This window comes from Labeo rohita, chromosome 21 (assembly GCF_022985175.1).
Source record: "Labeo rohita strain BAU-BD-2019 chromosome 21, IGBB_LRoh.1.0, whole genome shotgun sequence".
NCBI classification, from domain to species: domain Eukaryota; kingdom Metazoa; phylum Chordata; class Actinopteri; order Cypriniformes; family Cyprinidae; genus Labeo; species Labeo rohita.
In genome coordinates, this window is record NC_066889.1 from 24,154,492 (window position 1) to 24,171,434 (window position 16,943).

The 16,943-nt window shown below is 33.4% G+C and overlaps 1 protein-coding gene across 1 annotated transcript; it reads right to left on the bottom strand.

The window, feature by feature from the left end:
- Positions 1-8,275: 8,275 nt before the first annotated feature.
- Positions 8,276-16,746, bottom strand: oacyl (O-acyltransferase like). Its single transcript, XM_051093154.1, has 15 exons — positions 16,485-16,746; positions 15,272-15,405; positions 14,984-15,062; positions 14,665-14,800; positions 12,862-13,106; positions 12,523-12,690; positions 12,322-12,424; positions 11,940-12,041; positions 11,670-11,835; positions 11,497-11,576; positions 10,347-10,457; positions 9,994-10,117; positions 9,722-9,908; positions 9,454-9,596; positions 8,276-8,605 (listed from the first exon to the last, which is right to left on the bottom strand). Exons 1-15 carry the CDS (start codon positions 16,729-16,731, stop codon positions 8,507-8,509), a joined length of 2,124 nt encoding a protein of 707 aa, XP_050949111.1. The 5' UTR covers positions 16,732-16,746; the 3' UTR covers positions 8,276-8,506.
- Positions 16,747-16,943: the final 197 nt, after the last annotated feature.

Here is a 16,943-nt window from a genome sequence, read left to right on the forward strand (position 1 = left end):
AGATAAACATGACATGTTTTTTTCTTCCTGGCAACAAGCAAGCCCAGTAACACAAAAGTAATGTAACACATTACGTTCCATAAAAACTAATGCAAATTACTACTAAAATAAGTTAATTTTCTAGGAAGTAACGCAGTTTTGTTATGCATTACTTTTCCCAAAATGAAATGGTATCCAATAAACATTACAAGTAAAATCAATAAAAAAAGTTTTTGGACAGTATGTTTTTTAATGTTTTTTAAAGAAGTCTCTTCTGCTCACCAAGCCTGCATTTATTTGATCCAAAGTACAAAAACAGTACAATTTTGAAATATTTTTACTATTTAAAATATTAAAATGTAATTTTTTCAAAGCTGAATTTTTAGCATCATTACTCTAGTCACATGATCCTTCAGAAATCATTCTAATATTCTGATTTGCTGCTCAGAAAAGATTTATTTTTATTATTATATGATTATATGATACTGAAAACAGCTGAGTAGAATTTTTTTTAGGTTTCTTTGATGAATAGAAAGTTCAGAAGAACAGCATTTATCTGGAATAGAAATCTTTTGTAACATTATAAATGTCTTTATCATTACGTTTGCTCAATTTAAAGCATCCTTGCTAAACAAAAGTATTAATTAAAAAATATATACATACTGACTCAAAGCTTTTGAATGGTATAGTCATGTTACAAAGCATTTTATTTCAGATAAATGCTGATCTTTTAAACTTTCTATTCATCAAATAATCCTAAAAAAAAAATTACTCAACTGTTTTAAATATTGATAATAATAATAAATGTTTCTTGAACAGCAAATCAGAACCTTAGAATGATTTCTGAAGGATCATGTGACACTGAATGCTGGAGTAATGATGCTGAAAATGTAGCTTTGATCACAGGAATAAATTAAAGTTTCAAATATATTCAAATAGAAAGCAGTTATTTTAAATATTTCACAATATTACTGTTTTTGGGTCAAATAAATGCAGGCTTGGTGAGCAGAAGAAACTTCTTTAAAAAACAAAAACATTAAAAATCTTACTGTCCAAAAACTTTTTACTGGTAATGTGTATATGTGTGTGCAGAGAGAGTATGTATATATTCATTATCTGCTTTAAATTTAGACACACACACACAGTCACACAGATCGACAGGTCAAGTGGTGTGACCTTATTTCCCCATTGAGCCTCACTCATCAGATTCCACTGGACAACTCTTACAACACACACACACACATACAGATTCCTACAAATGCGTCATTTGAGCAGACGCCTCTCATACACAGTCAAGCAGATGAGTACCATTACTTTACATAAATCATATCTTCCGGTAAACAGAGATCATTTGAGATATTGTGCAGTTCTTATGAGGTTAATAAATGGGTTCAGCATTTAAGATTCTTTCACTGATGTCCTTTTTAAATTAGGAAGGATAAAAATTAAATAAAAAATATATTTATTTCACATTGTTATCATTTAAATTACTTGCATTGTCACATTTTCATTGCTCACCTTCAGTCCAGAGTAGAACAATCTCATGCTCACAGTTCATCTAAAGAGGATGACAGCATATGATCTGAGATTTTGACGCTGGAGAAAAACAAAAAGACAATGTTACATGATTCAATGTGTGCGTGGTATATTATTTTATAACACTGATACATTTATGAGGGACTCAGTGACACCATTGTGTTGGAAACAGTAACAGGTGTAGACAGGCGGTAGGTCTTCAACACAGCATGACCATTCCTGTGTGTTTAACTAGCCATGTTGATGTTTCCTATAAGTGTGTGTGTGTGGGAACAGTTGCTGGGCAGATACAGTCTGGAAAGACTAACAAACACACACGCTTCATGTCTTGAGGTGAGGACATACCCAGTTATTTTACACTAATAAAATACCAAGTGTCGCTTTGATCCCAAAACAGTTATGCAACCTCACACACCCTTAATCATAAACACTGATATGAGGACATGGACATCCTGTACAAATTTGTTTTCTTGGAGCCTTGGTGTCTTTGCAGGTACTTCAAAATAGAATGTTACAGTTTATACATTGCATATAATTTTGGAAACTACATTTTGTGACGCCACCATGATATAATGATGGTATTAGATGGAAATACCATGGTACCTTGACACTTAACTACTATGGGTTCCACATTACCATGCTATCTATGTTGCATGCAAAATGTTTTATTCTAACTACGGGAGCATTTTATTATGTAAATATGGGAGCTGATATCTCTAAAATTATACTCATGCTCTTGTATTCTTATCAAAGAACAGAGTAGCACTACACACTCAAAGCACTTCAGACACACTTGTTAAACAGTGCTAAAAACAAAATGTACAGAGATTAAGTGTTGACTTAATTACATTAATAGCCTTCCAATTTGTGTTAAATCAAGGTTAATTTCACATTATGTTTTCTCATAAAAAGACAAACTCTAATTCATTTAAATTTTAATTATAAACATGAAAAATGGACTTCTAAAGTACATCCAAATAAGCCTACCTGTTTAAAAAATTAAAAAGTTTAAGAACTCTAAAAATCTTTAGTAACTGACATATTTTTGGCGTTCATTTAATAAATAATAAGCATATAAAAGAGAAGAAATTAACTGCAGGTATAGATACATCTGATTTAGGAATCTCTTAATTCATAATTAATAATTTAATAAAGCAAACTCTTTGGAGGGTGTTTTATATTGCTTTTTTTAAAAATAATTTATACTTTTATTCATTAATCAAAAATGAGAGTAAAAACTTATGTTTATACATTCTGTATACAGTGATATACATTCTAAGCTCTGAACATTCTATTGATTAAATTCTAATTCTTGACTTAAATTCTAAATGATTAAATATATATATATGTGTGTGTGTGTTTATTCTTAAGCACTAAACAAGCATTTTATAATGATTTCTAAAGGATCAAGTGACTGAGTAAAAATATTTGTTACAAAAAAAACAGACATTCTAAGCTCTGAACATTGTATTGGTTAAATTCTAATTTATGACTAAATGCTAAATGATTAAATATATATATATATATATATATATATATGTGTGTGTGTGTGTGTGTGTGTGTGTGTGTGTGTGTGTATATATATATATATATATATACATATATACATATATATATATATATATATATATATATATATATATATATATACATATATGTTTTTTATAAGCACTAAACAAGCATTTTATAATGATTTCATTATAATGATGCTGTAAATTCAGTTTTGCATCACATTACATTTTTAAATATTTTACATACCAAACAGTTAAAAATCATATACTGACCCCAAACATTTATTTCATATTCAAGTGGGCATGATGTATGCGCTTAATTGGATCATTTTCCTACATGCGTAACCGCAATCAGCACCCAGCATGGCAGCACTACACCTGCTGCACATACAGACAGCTTTTCTATACTCTAAAGTCTTGAATCACAAATCTCTGTGTGCAATCAGTCATAAAAATGAGCTTGGTTTAATTGTGCTCTTATTCCCAATCCATACACATGCTTACAGATCAAGTCTTGTTTTGGCACAGAACCTTAAGCATTTGTGAGTGGAGATATGGAAAACATCCAGAGTGTCAGCTTTCTGAAGTCAGTTAAATATAACCTCTCTAGTATGTGTTGTGGCACGGGGTGTCTGTATTTCTTCCTACACCCTCTGAATCACTATATATGAGATATACGTGCACAGCAGGGGGTTAAAAGAGGGCGAGAGGGGCTTTGACTGAAAGTAGGGCAGCCTTTGACTTCATTCACAATCACAGACAGGGCTACAATCTAGTCTGTGGCTTAAAAAAGGCAATCTTTGATTAAAAAGCCACATATCGGAAAGTTGCTTAAAATGCACTCACCTTCAGGCCATCCAAGATGTAGATGAGTTTATTTCAAAACAGATTTGAAGAAATTAGCATTACATCACTTGCTCACCAGCGGATCATCTGCAGTGAATGGGTGCCGTGAAAATGAGAGCTGACAAAAACATCCCAACAATCCACAAGCAATTCACACGACTCCAGTACATTAGTTAACGTCTTGTGAAGCGAAAAGCTGCATGTTTGTAATAAACAAATCAATCATTAAAGCATTTTAACCTCAAACCATTGCTTCTGAGTCCACGCTTCACAACTGAAAACCCATCTCCAGTTGTGTTCTCACATCAAAATCCACAGAGATATTTGTTTAGAACTGTTTCAAAGTTTTAGATTCACTGGAGAAAACAATATTATGGATAGATGACTTGTATTTTAGCCAGAAGCAACGGTTCAAAGTTAAAAACATCTTAATTATGGCTAGTGAGTGTGTGTAGTTACAGCATCTGTCAGCAGGGGGCTTACTGAACCAAACTTTGACTTTGAATTTGTCATAGGCCTATATATGTATTCATCCACGAAATTTAATAGGAAGACTGATCTAAGAAGCATCCGTCAACAACTGGAGGACACTCAGACTAATAAACTCACCATCCAGACAGTTACAACTTTCTACTAAATGACAACAGTATCACAGCTCTCAAATGTTTACTTAAGACTAATGTCCTAATGCACAGTGCCAGTAAAGCATACTTTAGTGGCGGAGTCATGTCATGCTCATGGCCGAAAGTGGTAAAGCTCCAATGATGATTCAACCGAGTCGTCATTCACAATATTTCTGAATCACATTCATAATTTGGGAAACATGTCGTTCCTCATTTTGTCCACAAGGTGACGCTATATAACCTGTTACTTATTATATACGGAATTAAAAGCTAACCACATCACTAAATAACACAGTACATATAAACGTTGTGTTCTAAACACATACTCTTTTAAAGATGTATAGCATCCTAGCCACTTTTTTTTAACAACTAACATCTGAATAAACCTTTACTGACTAAAGAAATAGCATTTATTGTCTCCAAGTTCCTTTTGTGTATCAAAGTACCTTAACGCGGTTAGTAGTAAAGTCAGATTGATTGTAGTAGCGAACCGTCGTTCATACCGGAAATGTGTCCTCAGGTGTAAATATTTATTTTATTTAAGTGAAAATTGAGTTGAGAGACATTCAAATCATTAGAAACATTTCGAACGAATTATGAGTACACTAGCTTGTAGTGTAAACAGTTTTACAGTTTACTGCACGCTGTTATTGTTTAATGTTTTCCTATAGTGGCTAATGAACCGGAAGTCTCGCCCACTTACTTACGTGTTTAAGAATAAAGGGGATTGTACAGCATACTGTGTGAATTTTCTGTACTCGTAGAATACCTGAATGACCAAAATTAGCCACATACAACAGATCAGACCACACTTAAAAGAACAAAGGGAAATACTTTCCAGAATGCTGTATCCCATAATCAGTGTTGGGAAGGATACTTTGGAAGTGTAATAGGTTACAGATTACAAGTTACTTGATTTAAAATGTAATAAGTAGTGTAACTTTTCAGTTACTTTATTAAAGTAATGTAACTTATTTTAATTACTTTTTGATTACTTTTCTAAATTTCTAATATTTTCAACTGTTAATCATATTGAAAAATTTAAACCAGGCAGAGTTAACCTTACAGTAGTGTTCAACACTGATTACTGTCAGACTTAAGATTATAATAAGTAAGGGATAATATACATCTTTATTTTGTGATAACAACTGGCTGAATGTACATTATCTCACTTATTACACAGCTGCTTGATAGATTATTTAGATGTTTCGTGTCAAAATTATTAGACACGAAACACTGATCTGAGTTTAAATATTTGAACGCAAAGCTTCCATGAAGAAATCAGTTGCTAGCAAATGGCATGTTCAAACTAGACATTTTAGGGATACAGTGCAGTCATACCAGTTTTCTTACACCACAAAATAATTTAGTAGTATTAGTTTGTTAGTTATCTTATAATCCATTACAATGTACAAAAAAAAAATAATAATAAAAATGGCAGCAGCTGCATTTGTATGAAACAACAGAGCAAGTCCACGATACCAGGATGACAGAATTAAGAAATTGTCCACATAATATTGTATAAGTTTTAATATTTTATTAGCTAACCAAACACAAAGCTTCTGCCAAGAAAAATTATCAAGCATATAGTACTGACTTAAGTTGCCCCGAATGAGTCTGAACTGTGTAATAATTTAATTTAAAGCACAGCCACCACAAATTCAGACTTTTTTTTTTTTTTTTTTTTTTTTTTTTTTTTTAACTTATATTTTTGGGCTTTTTATGCCTTTTATTGTGATAGGACAGGAAAGAGCTGGGAGGAGAGAGGAGAGCGAGATCGGCAAAGGACCTCGAGACAGGAATCGAACTCGGGTCACCGTGAGCGCAGTTGCACTATATGTCATAACAAAATCATAACATAAATAACATCATAACAAGAAATAGTTTAATAGCTATGATACTGGGTTTGAAATCAAATGTTTGCATAGTTATGACAGAAAGCACTAGCATCTAACAATGCCTGGGAAAAACAATCTTAAAAAAATAAAGTTTATGCATAAACCCAAATAGGAAATAAAACAGTTATTGAATAAGCATGTGTCCTATTCTATGTTCTAAACTCCTGAAACATTGGTGTCTCATTTTAGAGCAGTCAATGCAATTTAAAAGAAGTCAATCAAATCTGTAAGTGGGGGTGGGTGTGTGAAAAAATTCAGATGTAATCCCCTTTGTAATCACTGGCATTTTTCAAAAGTAACTGTAATTTAATTACATATTTTTTCTCAGTAACTGTAACTAATTACAATTACATTTATTTTGTAATTAAATTACGTAATTCCGTTACATGCAACTAGTCACTCCCCAACACTGCCCATAATGCAATACATTCAACTGGGCCTTTAATTTCCTGAGAGGAATGAACTATCAGATGTCTTTTTTGTGATTACTTGGATCTGCGACTTTTTAAAGATATTTAAAGGGATAGTTCACCCAAAAATGAAAATTCTGTCATTAATTACTCACCCTCATGTTGTTCCAAATCTGTAAGACCACCATTCATACTCAGAACACAAATTAAGATATTTTTGATGAAATCCAAGAGCTTTCTTACCCTTTCTTACAATAGACACCAACTTAACTACCACGTTCAAGGCCCAGAAAGGTAGTAAGGGCATTGTTAAAATAGTCCATGTGACATCAGTGGTTCAACCATCATGTTATAAAGCAAACAGAATACTTTTTGTGCACAAGAAAAACAAAAATAACAAATTCTTTTATGTGCCATCAAAAATATCTTTGTGTTCTGAAGATGAACGAAGGTCTTACGGGTTTGGAACAACATAAGGGTGAGTAATTAATGACTGAATTTTCATTTTTTTAGGTGAATTATCCCTTTATCACACATATTTGGAAGTTGAATTTAGATTAAAATTACAGTTTTAGGTGAATTAAGTCTTACTGCTTCACCTACTATTTATTTATTTCTACTGGGCAACATATAGTGTATGCTGTGCAGTAATAGATGGGAATGAAGTTATTATTCCGTTCAGAGCAGAACAGAATCTATTCCAGTACTTTAACTTAAGCTCAAGCTTGCAACATTGCAGTGGAAAACAAAACTCAAAATGAGTTGCATGGAGTTTTAAAGTAGTTCTGTAATTTCTAAGTTGTCAAATAGCTAATTGGCCTCTTGAGGTGTTGATTGGCCTCTTGATGTTGATTGTCCTCTTATGATTCAGATTTTGTGACCCGCCTGATTACAGCAGGCACAGAGGTGGGTAATAGCCTGTGTGACCACACATTTTAAGAACTCAAGAGATACAGTGCAATATATTGTGAACTTGAATGACCTGTGCTTTAGACCGTATGTTTAGTGGCATCCCAAATAAAGATCATTAACATGGTTTTATGCAGTACTGCTTCTTGAAAGCTTTCTTTGTGTTCTGAAATGTCTAATGGGATGATTTGTAATTTGTATTTTTTTTTTATTATTTTAAAATGATGGATTGTTAAATGACTCATCTTTCCTGCAATTAAGATGGTCGCCTCAATTACACTTCAGATACTGACGTCCGGTCATTGTTTAATTGTTATGAACTGCTCACACTTGAAGTACTCGTGTTTATGTTACGTGTGATATCAGCTGATCTCATTTATGACATCATTCCACTTGCAGAGACGCATTTCCAGCGTCAGAATATGCAGCCCCTGCGTAGCTCAAAAACAGGCTGTTATACCATGCATTATACTATGGTATCATCACAATGCATTGTTTTTACTCTCTGTGGGTTGCTAATAACAGGCAGTGTCACTATAACAATAAACTTTGTAATTCATCTGTTAATTCTGTACATCAAGGCATTTCTTTAATGCATTTGAAAAACAACACCAAAGCTCTAAACAGAAATCTACAGCTTTCAAACAATGAAATGAGAAAATGGGGGACAATGAATGCATAAATATACTGTACTTAAATCCTCTTGTTTCTCTTAAATATATAAATAAACTGTAAATAAATCTTCTTTTTAAATCTTCTTTTCCCCTTCCAGTTTTGAGGTAATGAAGCAAGACTTATCGTTTGGGCAGGAAGAGATACGGCTTTTCAATTAGCACAGTTAATACGTAACCTACAGAGACTGTCAACAGCAGGTGACCCAGAAACAGGTAGAACTGAGGACATAAAAAATAAAAGAAGACAAAATGATCATTAAATATGGCATCGAGAAAAAGAATAAAAAGATTATACACTACCAGTCAAAAGATTTTTGTTTTTTTTAAAGAAGTCTCTTCTGCTCACCAAGCCTGCATTTATTTGATCCAAAATACAGCAAAAGCAGTAATATTGTGAAATATTTTTACTATTTAAAATAACTGCTTTCAACTTTAATATTTTTTTTTTTAAAAAAAAGCTAAATTTTCAGAATCATTACTCCAGTCTTCAGTGTCACACGATCCTTCAAAAATGATTCTAATATGCTGATTTGCTGTTTAAGAAACATTTTTATTATTATTATTATCATCAATATTTAAAATAGCAGTTTTTTTCAGGATCAGCATTTATTGGAAATGAAAAGCTTTTGTAACATTATACCCTTAAATATATATATATATATATATATATATATATTTTTTTTTTTTGGTATTATACAAATTAATACTTCTATTAATACTTCTAAAATCAGAATATAGAATGATTTCTGAAGGATCATGTGACTGGAGTAATTCAGCTTTGAAATCACAGGAATAAATTACATTTTTAAAATTTATTCAAATAGAAAACAGTTATTTTAAATAGTAATTTTTTTTTTTTTACTGTTTTTGCTGTACTTTGGATCAAATAAATGCAAACCTGGTGAGTAGAAGAGAAGAGTATATATATATATATATATATATATAGTAATGATGCTTAAAGTTCAGCTTTGCCATTACAGAAATAAATTACATTTTAAAGTATTTTAAAATAGAAAATGGATTTAAATGCACACCACTATTTGCATTTATTTGAAGGGAATACTTACAAAGTTGAAGTCTGTGTAATGCATGGTTGTCTCTTGTTTGCCATTGTACAGTATAATAATGATGGGGTGGATCAGATAACAGGCAAAGCTGATATTGGACAGAGGAGCCCAAAGGTCTAAAGACAGAATTTTATCCACAAAACCTGTGCAGAGATAAATATTTAGGTACATTTTAATGGAAGCCACTTATATGCATTTTATTTCAATGTTTAGTTACGTTATCTCTTATTAATTACTAAAAATAAGCTTTCAAAGCTCTTTATTTTACCTCCGTATCCTTCTTCGCAGGCCAGGATGATCCAGACCAAAGCCAGGGCCCAAAGTGAGCGGTGCGTCCCCTGATAAACAGCATGGGGAAGAGACGGATAGGGCGGGACATCTCTCAGCACATATGCAAATCCCACTAACAAGGCCATGACTGACAGCGAGCAGAGCCAACCTATGACTGCCTGCCACTGTGACAAAGCAAAAACGATCTGTTATGAGACTGAATATTCATTTTTGCTGTAAAAAAGCAATAAAAAGCAATAAAGAAATTGCCTGTTGCTTTATAAGTGTCTCCTTCTTGGTTGTCATGTATATTCCAGCAAGAATGCCCAGTAGATACGGCCCGTATCTTGTGTAGGGTTTATTGTAGTAATACTGAAAATAGCTTTCGTATGCCCTGAAACAAGTACAGAATATTGCATTTGAAAAGCAATCTGAAATAATTAGGTAACATTTGAGTGAACAAAAATCAGACTATTGGTACTAAAGCTGCCTTGGTATTGCATTTGGCAGCTGCTGGAGGCCGTAATCATAGTGTTTTAGAAATGCATGCATTGCCTGTGTGATTATGTCTCATTGGGAATGTTTTCTCAGTTTAACGCTGCAATTAAGAAATGATCTCTTACAGTGTTGTTGGCTGGTGCACAGGGAGATGAAGCAAACCGGTGATCAGGGCTCCTGTCACACTGGAGATCATTAGGAGAATAACCGACACGATGAAAAGCAGGCTTTTGTTTCTGGAAATAAGCAAATAGGTGATGTTTACTACATGGGTGAACCTCACAAAACCTGTCAAGAACATTTCAGATTTTGCTCAAAAAATTGCTCAAAAATAAAGAAATGAAAACTCATGGTTTGTTTAAAGAAAACAAAGCCTGTTTTAAGAACTATTACGATATTTTGCAATGCATTCTTATTACTGCAATAAAAAAATCATTCTTTTTACTAATGCAAGCAAGGATACATTAAATTAAAAGTAACAGTGGTAAGATAAAGTTACAAAAGATTTATATTTAAAATGACTTCTTTTGAACTTTATATTCATCAAAGAATAATAAAAAAAACTATCCAGTTTTAAAAAAAATAGCACACAAAAAATATTGAAAATAATAAATATTTCGTATTAAGCATACTGCAATGATTTCTGAAGGATCGTGTGACATTAATAGATAAATTAAAATGACATTAGAAATAAATTACATTTTTAAAATATATTACAGTAGGAAACCATTCTTTTAAATTGCAATAATATTTCACAGGAGTTTGTTTTTACAAAATCTTACAGACCATAAAAACTTTTAAAAGACAGTGTAAATAAAAAAATAAATAAAAAAATATTGCAAGTGAAGAATAAATAAATAAATAAAACATTATTATTTCATTATTTTATTACTTTATTTAAGGACATGTACTATGTTAGAATCTAATGATAATTAAAAAAATACATTAGTGCATTACAGTAATGAAGCATATGTGTGTGTGTGTGTGTGTGTGTGTGTGTGTGTATATATATATATATATATATATATATATATATACACTTTTGTTCTACTGTTCTATATTACTTTATTATAGTACATTTACTGTTACAATCTACTGAGAATCACCAAAAAACAAAATAAATATATAAAAAATTAAATTAATTAGTGCATTACTGCATTACTGTAATGATGCAATATATATATATATATATATATATATATATATATATGTATATATTCTATGTTCATTTATTAAATTCTGTATTTATTATTCAGGCAAAAGAGCTGAACTTACATTCTGTATAGGAATATCAGAAAAGGTGTTGTTGCATAGAACTGAAAGTCAATGGAGAGATACCACGTCCAGGGGGCACACTTAAAAAAAAAAAACATTTTTCATTATAAAAATGTGATGTTCAACATATGTTGTGTTAATGAAAATTAATCAACAGATTCATCTAAACATACAATGTCTGTGATGGTGAAGAGGTTGTTGATGAGGAGCAGGTTTGACCACCAGTATTTCTTACAGCTGAAAACCTCATCCTCTGCTATGAACCAGAAGACCCCTTTCTGAACGACGGAGAAGAGTCCAATGGTCAGACACACGATGAAGAGGTGAAGAGGTTGAATCCTAGACACAAGGCAAGAATAATATGGCATTAAGGCAGATGATCATCAGAAAATCAAGCCTTGGTGTAGAACTAACGTGTCTTGACTGGAAGCTATAAAACTAACCTCTTAAACCGCTTGAAAAGGAACTGGGCCACCAGACTGATGCTAAGCGTGTTATCTGACCTCTGGATGGAGCTCAGCAGTGATTTGGCACTAAGAAGACCACTGGCACAAGCAAACAAACAAGACACTGTCAATATTAATAAGCCAGTTAATCTTAAAACCATATCATATCCCTTTTATGGACCACAATAATTCGGAACAAGCAAATCTTTTTGGTGGATTTGGAATGACTTGCGGGTGAGCAATTTATGACAGAATTTTCATTTTTTGGTGAACTGTCCCTTTAAGACTTGAGAAAGTCTTAGACTTGACAATGTTTTATATTTCTAAAATGGCACGTCTAATATGAGATATGGTCTCTGCTGGTTTCAGGCGTTCTTACCCCAGCAGCAGAAAAGAGTCAACCGCTAGATACACTGGTCCACTGAAGGCCAAAACATACAAAGGATTCCTCTCTACCATTTCCTTCCATCTCTTATCATTATCTATGTGGAAACAAATCAGGTGAAATTTCAAGACATGGACAAAATGTCTCAAAGTTAAAGTACAGACAGTGATATCTCCCCCTTCCCCTCACTATTACCCAGGTTACTCCAGGCGCTGAGCTGCACGGTGTGGCCTGAGATAATCCAGAGTAAACTGAGGATACGGATGCCATTTAGAGATGAATAACTGCTTCCAGAGCTTTCTGTGGCGAGTAACCCCTGACTGCTATTCTGTACAGAGAATGCCTGAAGGAATGATAACACAGCTGAAAAAGAGAATATGTAATGAAGAGAGGAAGGGAAAGGGGGAAATAATGTGAGAAAAGAGCATGAGGAGAAAAAAAACAATCAATTAAAATGGGACGAATCAGAGCGGTCACATTTGCTATAAATGGTAAGATCACTGTCTATATGTCTGTGTGTGTGTGTGTACTTGCTCTTTGAGATGCTCTGCTGGTCATTTTCTGCATTCTGGTCCCTCGCTTGTGTGGTATCTGGGGCAGCGTTGCTTTCTTTACATTGACTGGCTGAGCCATTAGTCAAGAGAGCACCGTATTGGTTGGTGTTTGATGTATGAGCAAAACTCAGCCCTGGTCTCACTTCTTTCATTTGCTTCCTTTTTATTACCGCCACACAGATGGAAGCTATGAGAGGAAGTGCCAGTAATGCACAACACACAAACCTGAGACACACAAAACACTAATTCAGACCTGAAATCTTAATTATGATAACAATTGTGAAAGTTTTTGGTCCAAGAAAAAAAAATCTATTTGGAATTGCAACCACCTAGAAAGCCAGAACACTGGAGCATCTACCTAGCAACACCCTAGCAAGCACCTAGCAACACCCTAACACCCAGAACACCCTAGCATCTACCTAGCAACACCCTAGCAAGCTCCTAGCAACACGCTACCACCCAAAACACACTAGCATCTACCTAGCAACACCCTAGCAAGCACCTAGCAACACGCTACCACTCAAAACACCCTAGCATCTACCTAGCAACACCCTAGCAAGCACCTAGCAACACCCAGAACACCATAGCATCTACCTAGCAACACTCTAGCACCCATAACACCCTAGTATCTACCTAGCAACACCCAGAATACCCTAGCACCTACCTAGCAACACCCTAGCACCCAAAACACCCTAGTATCTCCCTAGCATCACCTTAGCAAGCACCTAGAACACACTAGCATCTACCTAGCAACACCCAGAACACCCTAGCACCTATCAACACTGTAGCACCAAGAACACCCTAGCATCTACCTAGCAACACCTTAGCACCTACATAGCAACAGCCTAGCACCCAGAAAACTTTAGCATCTACCTAACAACACCTTAGCAAGCACCTAGGACACCCTAGCATTTATGTAGCAACACCCTAGCATCTCCCTAGCAACACCCAGAACACACTAGCACCTACTTAGCAACACCCTTGCAAGCACCCAGAACAACCTAACAATGCCCTAGCAACCACCCAAAACAACCCAGCATCTACCTAGCAACACCCTAGCAACCATCCAAAACAATCTAGCAACTGCATAAGACTAAAAACACCTCAGCAACTGCATAGCAACACCTTAACAACTACTCAGAACACCCTAGCAACTCCATGAAAGACTAAAAACTCCTTAGTAAATGCATACCACTGCCTTAACAACCTAGCATCTACCTGGCAATGCCCTACCAACCACCCAGAACACCCTAGTAACTGCATAAAGTATAAAAACACCTTAGCAACTGCATAGCAACACCTTAGCAACTACTCAGAACACCCTAGCAACTGCATAAAATACTAAAAACACTTTAGTAAATGCATCCTACTGCCTTAAAAATCTAGCAACGCCTAGCAACCACACAGAGCATCCTAGCAACAGCATAAAAGTTTAAAACACCTTAGCAACTGCATAGAAATGCCTTAGCAACCACCCATAACACCCTAGCAACTACATACAGACTAAAACACCTTAGTAAATGTATACAACTACCTTGACAACCTAGAATCTACCTACTGTAGCAACCACCCAGAACATCCTAGCAACTGTATTAAAAGTCTTAAAACACCTTAGCAGCTGCATAGCAATGCCCTGGAAACCACAAACACAACACTCTAGCACTGTAGCATGTACAAGTGCCATATGTGAAGTAAATTTACTTCTATCTTCTTCTAAAAATGTACAAAGACCATGTAAAATGAGCAGGCTAGGGGTGTGTGTGTTTGTGTGTGTGTTACTCACAGGCAGACTATGGCAGACAGGTCTGCATGAGGGGTATCACTGAGGCACTGAGTCATGAATATGCCAAACGTAGAATCCGACATTAAGATTGAAGGCACAGAAAGAAGCAAAGAGATTGGTTTCTGCTCAAATGCCTCTGCAGATACAAACACACACACATATGTAGACAGGTGTTCATTCTGTACATCCCATACAAATATTACGAACAACCACTGTAGATTTATACTTTTTGCTTTCAAATAAATTACAAGGTTCAGTCATTCGTCTAATGAATTGTCTAATTTGTCTTAGGCCTTTTTATGGTTCAGATTTGACTCACCATAAAGAACTAGAGTCTGGACTTCTGATTCTGTACAAGAGTCTGGAACACAAATACCCACAAAATACTCCACCCTGTCCTGCGTAACAGAATAATGTCACTAACAAACATACTTTTATCTCGATTCGAGACAGTGTCTGGTTATTTAATCATAATAAATACATGATTTGGAAATCAAGCATTAACACACTGGTTTGAAAAAATGCACTGTAAAAAACTAAATTCTAATCATTTTGTGGACGGAGGTGTACATATTGTGCATTTTTTTCATGGTTTGTGTGAGAGTACCTGTTTGAGGAACACCTGGCAGTACTGTCCCATAAAATCAGGGCCCTCCACAGACATACACTCTCTCAGAGATCCGGGTCTGTTCACGTTCCCTCCTTCGACATCACTGCCAATCTTACCAAATGCATCGTACACTACATAAAACAAAATTAAAACTCAATAAACTCAAACTACACTGTTTTTTAAAAATATATTAAATTATATACACATTTAAAAATTAAATCTTGATAAATAAAGAGAAAACTATGATAAAATAATAATAATAATAATACAATTAAAAATGAATAAATAGCTCTGAGATATTTAACATTTTCAAATCTTATAAAAAAATAATAATAATGAAGAAAAAATAAATATAGAAAAAAAAAAAAATGATAAATATACATAATATTAAAATATATAAATAAATGTTTTTTTTTAAAGATTCTACATGTTGCGTCTAATATTTAATAATACAAACTGATAAAAAATAATAATATAGAGGGAAAATGATAAAGAATAAATAATAAAAATATACAGAAATTTAAAAAATGTATAAATGTATAAATGCTAAACAGTACATAATAATATTAATGATAATAATAATAAGAAGATAAAAATAAATAAATACCTCCAAGCTATTTAACATTTTCAAATAATAATAAAAATAATAATAGTGAAGAAAAAAAAGTATATAGATCAAGAGATAATTCTACATCATATTAGAAATATATAAATAACTCTTTAAAGATTTTAAATGATGTCTGATATTAAAAACAATTAAGTTAAATAAAATGAACTAATAAATAAAGAGAAAAAAATATATAAAAACAAACATAATAATATAGAGGGGAAAAAAGATAAACAATAAATAATAAAAATATGCATAATATTAAAAATATATAAAAAATAGAGTGAAAAAATGATAAACAACAAATTATAAAAATGCACATATTAAAAATATATAAAAAAACAGCTTTTAGATTTTTAATGATGCATCCAATGTTATAACTAAAATTAATATTAAATAATATAATTAAGAAATGATACTGATAAAATAAATAAATTATACAAATTAATAAAAATAAATAAATAGCTATATGATATTTTAAACAATGTTTAGAAATGTTATTAATATTATTAAATAAAAAGTTATTGGAAACAAACAAAAAAAAAAATCAAAGCACAACTAGAAAACATGACCCCAATTCATAAAATCTGCATTATTACTTACTCAAAACTGCATATTTGCTTGGATTCTCTTTCTGTAATTCCATAAGGAACGTTGTTGTGTCCTCCTTGCATTTTACCGACACGTTCCAGGCACATGCGCCGTGGCAAACGAACAGGTACATCAGCGTGACAGCGCTCCATGTTAACCCTAGCATCTTGCAAAGTGTTTCATTTTGGGGTTTCACTGGTTTAAATATGATGAGAGCAGGACACATGATGGAAGAAAAGATGGACATGTGACCCGTCATACTCTCCCACCATCCAAAATGACCATGGAAATCAAAACGCCACGCTCGCATTATAGTCAGATCCTCACTCCAAAACAAACACGGCCAGCCTTCTACCTCAGGAAGGCCAATAAACGACAACACAATATCTGTTTTGTGAATGCGGTCATGATGAGGTCTCTGCATATATCAATATGTCAAAGTTTAAAATAACAAGACCAAATTATGTGTGC